Here is a 12,678-nt window from a genome sequence, read left to right as displayed (position 1 = left end):
AACCTTTCCCTATACAATTTTACTAAAGGAAACGAATTTGTACAGACTCTGTGTACGCACATGCTAGGGAGGATTCCATTGCCATCTAGGGAAAATTTAGGAAATGCAAACTTATCTTTAAGTGATTTAGAAATGGTGTTTTCTGGTGTGTGTGTGTGTATAATATACATATTACATATTTACAGTGTTCAATATGCTGTCTATGTAATGTAAAAATGCGTTAACATGAATCACGTTTATTTGAGTTCAAGTGAAGAAGTGCAGAGCCAATTCTGTATGTAAATATGTATACGTATGTATATGTATATATATATACATTTATACATATGCATATATATATTATATATATACACACACATACATACATGCATACATATATACATATATACATATATACATATATAATCTACTGGTCACCTTAACCATAAACGTAAGTAATTGTAATAACCACAGTGCCCTCTTAACTTCTCGAATTCTTCAGTTTTTGGAAGCGCTTGTCGCTACAAAGCCTTAGATCCAAATGCAAGAATATGAAGTAATTCTGATGTCCGTAGCAGAGTATCAAACACGGTCACATTACCTATTTCTGATACTCTGGATGCTTCGGGTTCGAATCCTGCTACGGGCATCAAAATAACTTCATAATCTTGCATTCGGATCCAGGCTTTGCAGTGACAAGCGTATCCAAAAAAATTTGAAGATTTCGAGAAGTTGAGAGGGCACTGTGTTTATTACAGTTACACGATTCTGTATGTTCCACAACGGAATGAAACAAAATTAATTCAATTCAAACAAATGTCAGACGGAATAATTCCTGAGCTTAGGCAGCTTTAACACTAAGAATGGTTCTGATTATGAAACCTTAGTTTTTTCATACCGTCTGGAGTGAAAACCTAAATTGTAGAGCGCTCTATGGATTTCTTTAATGATTATGAACAGATTTTGTTGAAGGTGACCTTACAGTAGTTGCTTACTATTTAAGATCAGACAGACATAACATGCAAAATGAATTCATTTCTCTACACTGAAAAGGACCAGCAGATGTGACTATTTAAAAAAAGACCTTTCATCATGACAAGTGCCTCATATTCTGTGTCAAGACATCATGGCCAAAGGTAGCGCACAGTCAAGAGATATCAACACCATATTAACTTAGCTGCTTTGGGTTACAGAGCACAGTCAGAGATGTCAACATATGCAGACAGCTGTTTTGATTTACAGAGGGGCACAGGTCAAAGTATCAACACCTTACACGAACAGCTGTTTTTCTGATTTACAGAGGCACAGTCAAGAGACCTCAACACTGTATGAACAGTTGTTTTTTTGATTTACAGTCACAATCAGAATATCAACACCGTATGAACAGCTGTTTTTGATTTACAGAGCACAGTCAAGAGATATCAACACGGCTGTTTTTGATATGAGCACCATATTAACAGCTCTGCTTTGATTTACAGAGTCACAGTCAGAGATATCAACAGCTGTTTTGATTTCAGAGTCACATCAGAGATACAGCTGTTACCTTTTGATTACAGAGTCATCAGTCAAGATATCAACACCGTACAAACAGCTGTTTTGATTCACAGAGGCACAGTCAAGAATTAAACCTTAACAGCTGTTTTGATTTACAGAGTCACATTCAAGAGATATCAACACCATACAAACAGCTGTTTTGATTTACAGAGGCACAGTCAAGAGATATCAACACCGTACGAACAGCTGTTTTGATTTACAGAGGCACAGTCAAGAGATATCAACACCTTACGAACAGCTGTTTTGATTTACAGAGTCACAGTCAAGAGATATCAACACCGTATGAACAGCTGTTTTGATTTACAGAGTCACAGTCAAGAAATATCAACACCGTATGAACAGCTGTTTTGATTTACAGAGGCACAGTCAAGAGATATCAACACCGTATGAACAGCTGTTTTGATTTACAGAGAGTCACAGTCAAGAGATATCAACACATATGAACAGCTGTTTTGATTTACAGAGTCACAGTCAAGAGATATCAACACCTTACGAACAGCTGTTTTGATTTACAGAGTCACAGTCAAGAGATATCAACATCATATTTAACAGCTGTTCTGGTTTATGGAGGCGAAGATTACAGTCAGGTGGTTTCTTTCATGAAAGTGTATAATGGAAACAGATGGAAATTGGATAAAAACAATATTGCTTTCCATAGAGCTAGACTTGATGCAAATAAAAGTCAGTGGTCTAAGTTGAACACATTTCAAACTGAAGGCATTTCGAATATAAGTGAATCAACTGCTTATCACGTGAATCTGTCAGTGAAAAGTCTGAAAGTAAAGGGAACAATTAAAAAGTGCGCCTAAGTTTCTTCGGCGCAGCCAGGTTTTCTGTACAGCCGCTACAGCGAATGATCAAGGCCACCGAAAATAGATCTATCTTTCGGTTTTCTCGGTAAAATTCGTTATGAGCCGCGGCCCGTGAAAGTTTAACCACGGCCCGGTGCTGGCCTATCCTATATCGTTGCAAGAAGCATGATTATGGCCAACTTTAACCTTGAATAAAATACAAACTACTGAAGTTAGAGGGACGCAATTTGGTATGATTAATGACTGGAGGGTGGATTATCAACATACCAACTTGCAGCCCTCTAGCCTCGGTAAATTTTTAAGATCTGAGGGCGGACAGAAAAAGTGCGAATAAAGTGCGGGTGGACAGAGAAAGCCGGCACAATAGTTTTCTTTTACAGAAAACAAGAGAGCCCTATAGGACATACAAAGGCGTAGGAAGATCTTTTGATAGCACTTATAAGAAGTAAATGTTGAGGATGTGTGGTGCTGAAGATTTTACGTCACTGGGACCGAGTAAAAAGTTCCATGATGGAAGCGAAGCGAGTGTCAGAATATGTGGACGGAAAAGCGAAGTTTTCCGGCGTTAAAATAAAACCTAGATAATGGGTGTGCAAAGTCTCCATGGCTGTTTGATATCTTTTTTGGATGTTTTTTTGGATGGAGTGCTGTGAGGAGTCAGAGAATGAATGGCTGAAGTTGATGCAAAGGTACGGGATAAGAAAACGGGTGATGAATTGATGGATCTTTCTTAGATAGTGACCGCAACCCCCCACCAAGGATTTTAACCCAGTCTGTATCCCACCTTTGCGGCGTGTTTAATACGAGCTCGTTGGGGATGACCGTCAAAACATATCGACAAAAGACTGTAACTATCTTAAAGATGATGACCCCCAAGAAATATTAGTCCTAGATGACGACCCCCGAAAACCCTTGGGGTTCACTACCTAGGAAAGATCCGAACTGATGGTGGAATGGCCGATATTTGCAGCTGATATATACAGTACAGAGAATGGCGAAAGAGGCTGAAAGTCTTCGCAAGAAGAACTGGAATGTCTAAGGTCACTTTTAAGAAACAATGTCTATCCCTTGAATTACGTCAATACATATGTTGGCTAGCGTCAAGAAACCTGTTATCTATTTACCTTTAACCGTTACTGGAACTCATAGTTACGATTTAAATAAAACAATCAATTTCTATTTGGCCAATGGCTAGCCTCAGCAAGATTTAAAAATTTTATCACTTTGCAAAATAAATTAGATAATTTCTTTAAAATTAAAGTTCCTATACCTACAAGCCTTCGGTCTACTCTGATCTATCAATGGCAGTGCAGTGGTTGTGATGCCACTTACGTTGGAAAAACTACCAGATCAGTTCGGATGAGATGGTTTGAACACCCCCGCAAGTCTTTTCCTACAGGCAATTATCTTTTTTTCAAGTTCTGGTTACAATGCAGTTAGAGAACACAGTGAAGGGACTGGTCACCCTTTACATACTGAAGATTTTTCTGTTTTTACTATTGCTCAGTTTGCTGCAGACCTCGACATTTTAGAAATGCTGTACTACTCCGAGATGAAAAGTGACGTTTTACTGTACCTAGCACCGATTTTGAAGGGGGGGGGGCGCTTATAACTTATAATCACTTAACCTACGCATCTTTATCAAACATAGAGAAGATAAACTAAAATATAAAATTTACCTCAGAAAATATGAAACAAAAATTGAATGAAATATGGAGCAAATATGGGACGGGGCAAAATCTGAATGAAATACGACTATCTTACACTAAAAGTTACACATTTAAAGTATAAAATTTACCTCAGAAAATATGGAACAAAAACTGAATGAAATATGGAGGAAATATTACGGAAAAATGGAGCAAAATCTGAATGAAATATGACTATCTTACACTAAAAACTACACATTTAAAGTATAAAATTTACCTCAGAAAATATGGAACAAAAACTGAATGAAATATGGAGCAAATATGGAAAAATGGAGCATATTCTGAATGAAAAACGACTACCTTACTACTAAAAGCCACACGTTTAACACCCGCACAAATACAAGCCGCAACGTGGCTGTGACAATCATTACTGCAATTAACTTCCACGGAGGCAAAGCATAATCAAGAATAACAGTCAATAAACAAGCCTAATTAACCATCTGCTCAGTCCTCTTACCTTCCACGCAGCCGTAATGGGAGACTTGATTAAACCAGATGATCTCAGTTACTCTTTGGGGACGCCAGCAGCTAAAGCTACCGCGGAATGGGATTTCTTATTAGCGCGATATGAGCCCCCGTTGCTTGTGTACTGCACGCAATTGGGAACTTATTGGTATATATACTTAGGGACTGTTTTGGCCCAACTCTCCAGAAATGGGTCATTAACAAACAGCCTTTGCACCCACGGACTGCATTTTAGATTTTAGTAATAAAGAAAAAATATCAATGGGTACATTGCTTACACCCCAGATCTACACAGGTTTTCATTGACGAGGGAAATGAAATATACATATGTATAAACATCCAGGCACATCAATACATACATACTGATACTGGCTTTAATCAGGAAGTAGTTAAAATCTGACACTGACTCCCAAACACGTTTACCCAATGCAGGGAAAGCCACCTGGCCTTAATTCCATGGTAACCTTTGAAGCTTTGAATTTCAAAGTCAACAGCGGTATGGTTTGTTTTACATGAATAGGGTTCGTCTTCTGAATAATAATAATAAATAGCCAATAATAATAATAATAATAATAATAATAAATTTCTGACTATCGTCAGGATCAACCCAGGTCTCTCAGGTGGAAAGCAAGGAGCGTTATCCACTGGGCCACAAGAGACCCAGGTTGATCCGACGTGAGTCAGAAATTTATTTCGTTCCACACGTGATTGTGTGTTGATGATTTCTATCTTATTCACTCAGAAGGATAATTCGAATGAAATGTTGTGTTGGTCATTGCTGAGTCGTGAAGTTGGAAAACTCGCTGGTATGCAAGCAGTTAGCTTGCCCAGGTAATTTCCTTGGGTGCAGTTGCTCTCAGGTTCCAACTTCTTTTAGACTTGTGTGGCCCAGTGGATAACGCCCTTGCTTTCCACCTGAGAGACCTGGGTTCCTGATCCGACGTGAGTCAGAAATTTATTTCTGTTCCACATGGTGGTGTTGATGATTTCTATCTTATTCACTCAGAGGGATAATTCGAATGAAATGTTATTGGGTCATTGCTGAGTCGGGAAGTTGGGGAAAATCCGCTGGTATGCAAGCAGTTAGCTTGCCCAGGTAATTCAGCAGGTGCAGTTGCTCTCAGGTTCCAACTTCTTTTAGACTTGTGTGGCCAGTGGATAACGCCCTTGCTTTCCACCTGAGAGACCTGGGTTCGATCCCGACGTGAGTCAGAAATTTATTTCTGTTCCACACGTGATTGTGTGTTGATGATTTCCTATCTTATTCATTCAGAAGGGATAATTCGAATCGAAATGTTGTCTATTGGTCATTGCTGAGTCGTGAAGTTAGAAAAACTCGCTGGTATGCAAGCAGTTAGCTTGCCCAGGTAAGTCTTAAGGTGCAGTTGCTTTCAGGTTCCAACTTCTTTTAGACTTGTGGCCCAGTGGATAACGCCCTTGCTTTCCACCTGAGACCTGGGTTCAATCCTGACGTGAGTCAGAAATTTATTTCTGTTCCACACGTGATTGTGTGTTGATGATTTCTATCTTATTCACTGAAGGATAATTGAAGGTGAAATGTTGTCTATTGGGTCATTGCTGAGTCAGGAAGTTGGGGAAACTCGGCTGGTATGCAAGCAGTTAATTGCCCAGGTAATTCCTTGGTGCAGTTGCTCTCAGGTTCCAACTTCTTTTAGACTTGTGGCTTCCAGTGGATAACGCCCTTGCTTTCCACCAGACCTAGGTTTCGATCCGACGTGAGTCAGAAATTTATTTCTGTTCCACACGTGACTGTGTTGATGATTTCAATAATAATATTATTATGTGTGTTGTATTAATGTTATTATTATTGTGTGTTATTATTATTATTATTATTATTCTTTGGAAGCTTGAATTTTTCAGTCAATAGCCCCTATGGTTTTGTTCCATATGAATATGAATAGGGTTCATCATCTGAATAATAATAATAATAATAATAATAATAATAACACAATAATAATAATAATAATTGGAAAGCCTATAGGTTCCACACAGAATAGGGTTCATCATCCTGAATAATAATAATAATAATAACTAATAATAATAATAATAATAATAACATTTGGAAGCTGATCACATGCAGCAAACATTTGCTTAAACTATTGTGCACAGGAGTTTTAAATCATGTCGAATTTATTTTTCTTGTTTGATAAAAAGAAACTATTGTCAGTTTTTGGCTATGGACACTGTCTCTGAATTCAAACTTTTCTAAGCAGAAATTCTCCAGCTCCCACCCCATCTCTCTCTCTCTCTCTCTCTCTCTCTCTCTCTCTCTCTCTCTCTCTCTCTCAGCTCTCCGTTGGGTGAGCTGGAGAGCTTCGGACTGTCACTCGATGGGCGGAGTTAATTCCCCGGCTGGCTGATGAAGAGTTAGAGGAATTTCTTTCTAGTGATAGAAATTTCATTTCTCGCTATAATGTGGTTCGGATTCCACAATAAGTTGTAGGTCCATTGCTAAGCAACCAGTGGTTTCTTAGCCAACGTAAAATAAGTCTAAATCCTTCGGGCCAGCCCTAGGAGAGCCTGTTAATCGGCTCAGTGGTCTGGTAAAACTAAAGGTATACTCTAACTTTCTCTCTCTCTCTCTCTCTCTCTCTCTCTCTCTCTCTCTCTCTCTCTCTCTCTCTCTCTATATATATATATATATATATATATATATATATATATATATATATATATATATATATATATATATATATATATATACTGAAGTATATCAATTTTGATATCAGCTTAATCAGTAGTCTCTCCTAGTCATATTTTTATTAGTAAAACCAATATAATTACAATAAAACTTTTGAAAAATAAACGAAAGTCTCTGCCCTCTCTCTCTCTCTCTCTCTCTCTCTCTCTCTCTCTCTCTATATATATATATATATATATATATATATATATATATATATATATATACATATACTGAAGTAATATCAATTTGATATCAGCTAATCAGTAGTCTCTCCTAGTCATATTTTTTTATTAGTAAACCAATATAATTACAAATAAAAACTTGGAAAATAGAGAGAAGCCCTGCTCTCTCTCTCTCTCTTTCTCTACTGTAGTAATATCAATTAGACATCAACCCCACGCAGTCTCTCCAATTCACATCTTCCTCTATAAGTAAACCAATATAATTGAAAATCAAGCTTTTGTAAACAGATGAAATTCTCCATCCCCACCCTCTCTCTCTCTCACCTCTCTCTCTCTCTCTCTCTCTCTACTGTAGTAATGTCAATTTTATGATACAAGAGGGCCTGCAGTTCATGATACTACTGGAATAGTGAAACAAATACAGTGACTATCTCTTAAGATGCTTCGAGAGATTAACAGGATTTTACAGTGATATTCTTATTATTGTGTGTGCGAATATAATATACTGTTTAACATTATATACATACATATATATACATATATATATATATATATATATATATATATATATATATATATATATATATATATATACAATTTCTTTGTTGACGAACGTATTATCAGATAGAGGTGCACTAATCTTATCACGGTGACGACGTATTTTTTTAAATATCATCATAAAATTCAAAAAGAACATTGTCTTCAATTCACCACTAATACTGATCACCGACTAGCTGAGCTAGTAAATCATGAACATATAATTCCGGACATACTTGAAAACCTGCGTCGGTGGGGTGGGGGGGGGGAAGAAAGTTTAAAGCTCGGAAACGCATGACAATTCTTCACTACATTTCAACCTAAACAAGGCGCTTCCTCTCGAAATATTAAGCCGTCTGACAGATATCCTTTTTCCATCGCCGCTTTATTTAATTACACTTCAAATTGTGAGGGGAAAACCCAACGACAGGGTCTCGAATAAAAAAGGTATACACGTAAAAAAAAAAATATTGAGCGCCAATATATATGAAACTGCGAAAGAAAGAATGGCGTGTGAAATGAAAGTCAAACATCAATCACTGTTTGTGTGGGACGACTGTTTGTTTGCAAGGCGCTCCAGGACGGAAAGGTCTCGATCCACGTCGGGTCCTGGATCGCGGCCCTGGGTCGGGTTCGACGGATATAATAACGGGGTTTGTTTGTTTGTTCTAGCGTCAATGATGCAGAGGCGGGAACGTCTGTCCCAAATGGAGTCGCTCCCATTAGCTGGTGGTATTCTCTTTCAGTATGGATGGGATCCCATGGGCTTGGCGTCTGTCAAAAAAAGATGGGGGCTCTCTTTCGCAAATACTCTTTTCATAAACATTATACTTGTGATGATACTTTTTTTGGTTTGAAATGATTATTCCGCCTTACTCTTTCAACTACAGATCGAAGATGGAAGGTTATTTTGTCTGCTTGAAAGAATCAAAACAAAACAAGCTGTTATCCATTATATATATATATATATATATATATATATATATATATATATATATATATATATATATATATATATATATATATATATATATATATATATATATATATATATATATATATATATATATATATACAGTATATATATATATATATATATATATATATATATATATATATATATATATATATATATATATACACATTTGCATGTATGTACCTACGTACGAACAACAGCTATATCTAAAATGAAAGGACAGGAAAACAATGTCACAAAGACAAGGAGGAAAAAGGTAAGCAAATACTGAAAGAAAAACATTGGAATAAATAACGATGAAATCGCCTTCTGACACTTCCATATGATCAAACCTTTGACAGTACAACAAACCAGTAAATGATTTCCCGTACTGTAGATACACACAATTAAATGTTATTATCGTTAAGTGAGGGTGATTTCGAGATAAATAACCTCATCGTTTTTAAACTGACCGTAGCTTAATTATAATGACTTGCTTTAATACAGACCGTATCAATCATTCTATCTGCCGAGGTCGAATTTCCGTTAATGACCCCATTACTATGTCAATGCGGTCCTTTTGTGCGTTAATATGGTAATTTACTTCCCTCGGTAATACTGGAATGGATTTCAGCCAGAGCACTGGAAGCTGTGAAGTCACTGGGCTCTGGAAGGGAAATTGAGAGTAGAGCAGGTTTGAAAGGTGTAACAGCAAAGGCTGGAAAGTAAGATGGAAAAAAGAGAATATGAACGGAGGTGCAGTAAAAGGAATGCGAGGGGTTGCAGCTCGGTGCTGAAGGTTCGTTGCAGAGAACCTTAAGCAGTGCCTACAGTGGGTGTGTGTAAGTCTGCATGTGTGACAAAAGTACACACAGATGCGTGTGTACAAGCGTGTCAGTTATAAAAATACAGCCATGCACTAAAGTCTGTATAATAATTGTTTTTTTTTTTCATTAAATCATTAAAAGTATATGCGTTCATAAACATCAATCATCGTACTCCGAATTCTTCTGTCCTGTTATCCGAACTGATGCAGCTTTTCCATATTTCCATCATTTTTTTACACACTTCAATACTAACAGCTAAGAGAAATTGGTTTTACTGTTGTTGTCATCAGATAAATCGACTCTCTCTCTCTCTCTCTCTCTCTCTCTCTCTCTCTCTCTCTCTCTCTCTCTCTCTCTCTCTCTCTCTCTCTCTTCTTAGGCTGGTTTTCGTGTTTCGAAATGTCTGACATTTTGTTTTCACTCTGATACTTGCAAATCTTTCTATCTCAGAAGCATGCCTTATCACTCATTTATCTATGTACAGGAGTTACGACAATACGATTGATATTTTCCTGAACATTACACAACATTACCATTATTATTATTATTATTATTATTATTATTATTATTATTATTATTATTATTATTATTATTATTATTATTATTCAGAAGGCGAACCCTATTCATACGGAATAAGCCAACAGGTGCCATTAACATGAAATTCAAGAAGCTTCCAAAGAATATTATGGTGTTCATTAGAAAGAAGTAACAGAAGGTAATGGGAAATACAGAAAGGAGAGATCTCACTTATCAAAGAAGAAAAAATACATGAACATCACACAGTACTGTGGATAAGAGGATATCTACATTTTACTGTTATTTTCGATGTTTCAACAATGTTCCTTGGTGCCGTAACTATTTCTGAACTGTTTCACTGAGTTGCCTCACAGAACTGGGTTTAATTATAAAACCAAAGTCCATTGCCATCTTATAACAAATTTGAAACTTATGCACAGATGGGTGAAATGTCCTTTTTTTTTTTTTTTTTTTTTAATCACAACTTCATTTCACTCCAACAGGACGGCACTGAAAAGTAGGATGTCCAACTCCACTAAGATGCTTCGTTCGAATCCTATATTCTCACGACGGCGACCAAAAATCTGACCGGTTGTTAATTTAAATTCCCCGTGTTAATTTAAATTCCCCGTGTTGATTTAAATTCCCGTGTTAATTTAAATTCCCCGTGTTAATTTAAATTCCCCGTAAGGCGGGTCGTGACGTCAGTGCACCTCATGCGGTGCACTGTAGGCATTACTTAAGGTTCTTTGCAGCGTCCTTCCTTGGGCCCCTAGCTGCAACCTCTTTCGTTCCTTTTTACTGTACCTCCTTTCACATTCTCTTTCTTCCATCTTACTTTCCACCCTCCCCTAACAACTGATTCATAATGCAACTGCTTTGAGGTTTTCCTCCTGTTACACTTCTCAAACCTTCTTACTGACAATTTAACGGCTGAATGACCTCATAGGTCCCAGTGCTTGGCCTCTGGCCTAAATTCTGTATTCAGTTCAGTTAACTTTCTGAAGCCATTTCATCTCTCCCAGTCCAACGACTCCGGGGCGACCCCCCAAATTCCACACATTTGTCCAGACAATTCCAACTCTCTTTACATTAAAATAAGGGTCTTCATGCGATGCCATCTACCTCGACCAATCACATAACGCCGTCAAAACTATAACATCCGAACGGTGGTGTAACGAGAACAACGATTGTAATTCCATTTTATTGTTTAGAAAAGTGGTTTATTCTAATAAATACTATAAGCTTAATAATTACAATATTCGGTACCCATCTTTATTTATTTAGAAAATATACAGTTGTTTATACACATGTGCATATGCATTGTATATATACATATATATATATATATATATATATATATATATATATATATGTATGTATATACAAATACAAAGATGTATATGTATACATATACATTAAAAAATATATTTGGACATATTCAATGCCAAATACTATGATACCGACAGATTTGCCAAACTCCAGACTGAATCAATGAAATGAAAGGTGAGTCAGTCTAATTTACATTTTGCGAAAGAGTCAACGGCCTTCTAAAACAATATAATCAATCGAATTTCTTGTACATGTTGATGCCACAACGACATTGACGGTGAATCGTCAGCAGATGAGAACATCAACAGCTGATGTTTACATAGGTATTCAGCAGTTCAACATCTGTCAAAGCCACTGCAGATTGCCACCAGAGACTCATCCCATAACGAAGCTAGTTATTCACAGCACCTCCTAATTAAATGTTCCCACTAATAGGAGTCTTTGAGATACACATCGCTGTTCCGTCGGGTTTCATCAATAATGCACAAGGTTAAATTTCAAAGTGTAACTACGCTGGGATGTGGAGGTCATGAAATTAAATGGTAATTGGAAACTGGTGATTGGTGTCGTCACGTCAGGACTGTGATAAGAAATGCGCAGTTGCCATTTATTTGTACTTTATATTTAAGTCAGAGCTTTTAAGATTCTAGACACTGAAACATTTACAATTAGCAAAGACAGTTAACGAAGATAAGATTCGAATTCACGTGAAACTAAAACGGCATACAATGCAGCACTGGATGAACAGTAATGAAATTTTTCGTCTCTGTTTTGGTAAAATCAGTGAGTGCTCGCAATCCGTGGTGGTAAAGATAACACTAAATAAATAATACTGATCATTCGTACAGCCTAAGTTGGTGCCACGGATGAAAACGCTATGTGATTCGTAATTCAAGAATTCCAAGACAAATGCGGCTGGTTGGATCCGTGTTAGCTGTTTCTGCAACAATTATTATTTTCCCGAGGACATTAAAGGCTGCGCCCCCACGTCCTAATGGTATAGGTAAGCTGAAAACTAAAGCGTGTTTGCAAGTGTTTCTTGTTAATAAATGTGCCAGGCAAAATGAAACAGGATTCTTACCGCGGCTATGAATGGTGAGTGACAGGAG

At 37.1% G+C, this 12,678-nt stretch overlaps 2 protein-coding genes across 7 annotated transcripts in view; one reads left to right on the top strand and one right to left on the bottom strand.

The window, feature by feature from the left end:
- The window catches only part of Mctp (multiple C2 domain and transmembrane region protein), a 1,033,178-nt gene that overhangs the window by 672,090 nt on the left and 348,410 nt on the right, over window positions 1–12,678 (bottom strand). The window lies entirely within an intron of this gene.
- The window catches only part of LOC136852123 (endochitinase-like), a 10,075-nt gene continuing 9,754 nt past the window's right edge, over window positions 12,358–12,678 (top strand). The window contains exon 1 of the mRNA XM_067126570.1: window positions 12,358–12,572. Coding sequence (XP_066982671.1) covers window positions 12,479–12,572 — 94 coding nt within the window. The 5' untranslated portion in view covers window positions 12,358–12,478. The remainder of the gene's footprint in view (window positions 12,573–12,678) is intronic.

The sequence above is a fragment of the Macrobrachium rosenbergii genome, chromosome 25, assembly GCF_040412425.1.
Source record: "Macrobrachium rosenbergii isolate ZJJX-2024 chromosome 25, ASM4041242v1, whole genome shotgun sequence".
NCBI lineage: Eukaryota > Metazoa > Arthropoda > Malacostraca > Decapoda > Palaemonidae > Macrobrachium > Macrobrachium rosenbergii.
The sequence above is the reverse complement of the archived record's forward strand: the minus strand, read 5'-3'. Positions and strand labels throughout refer to the sequence as shown.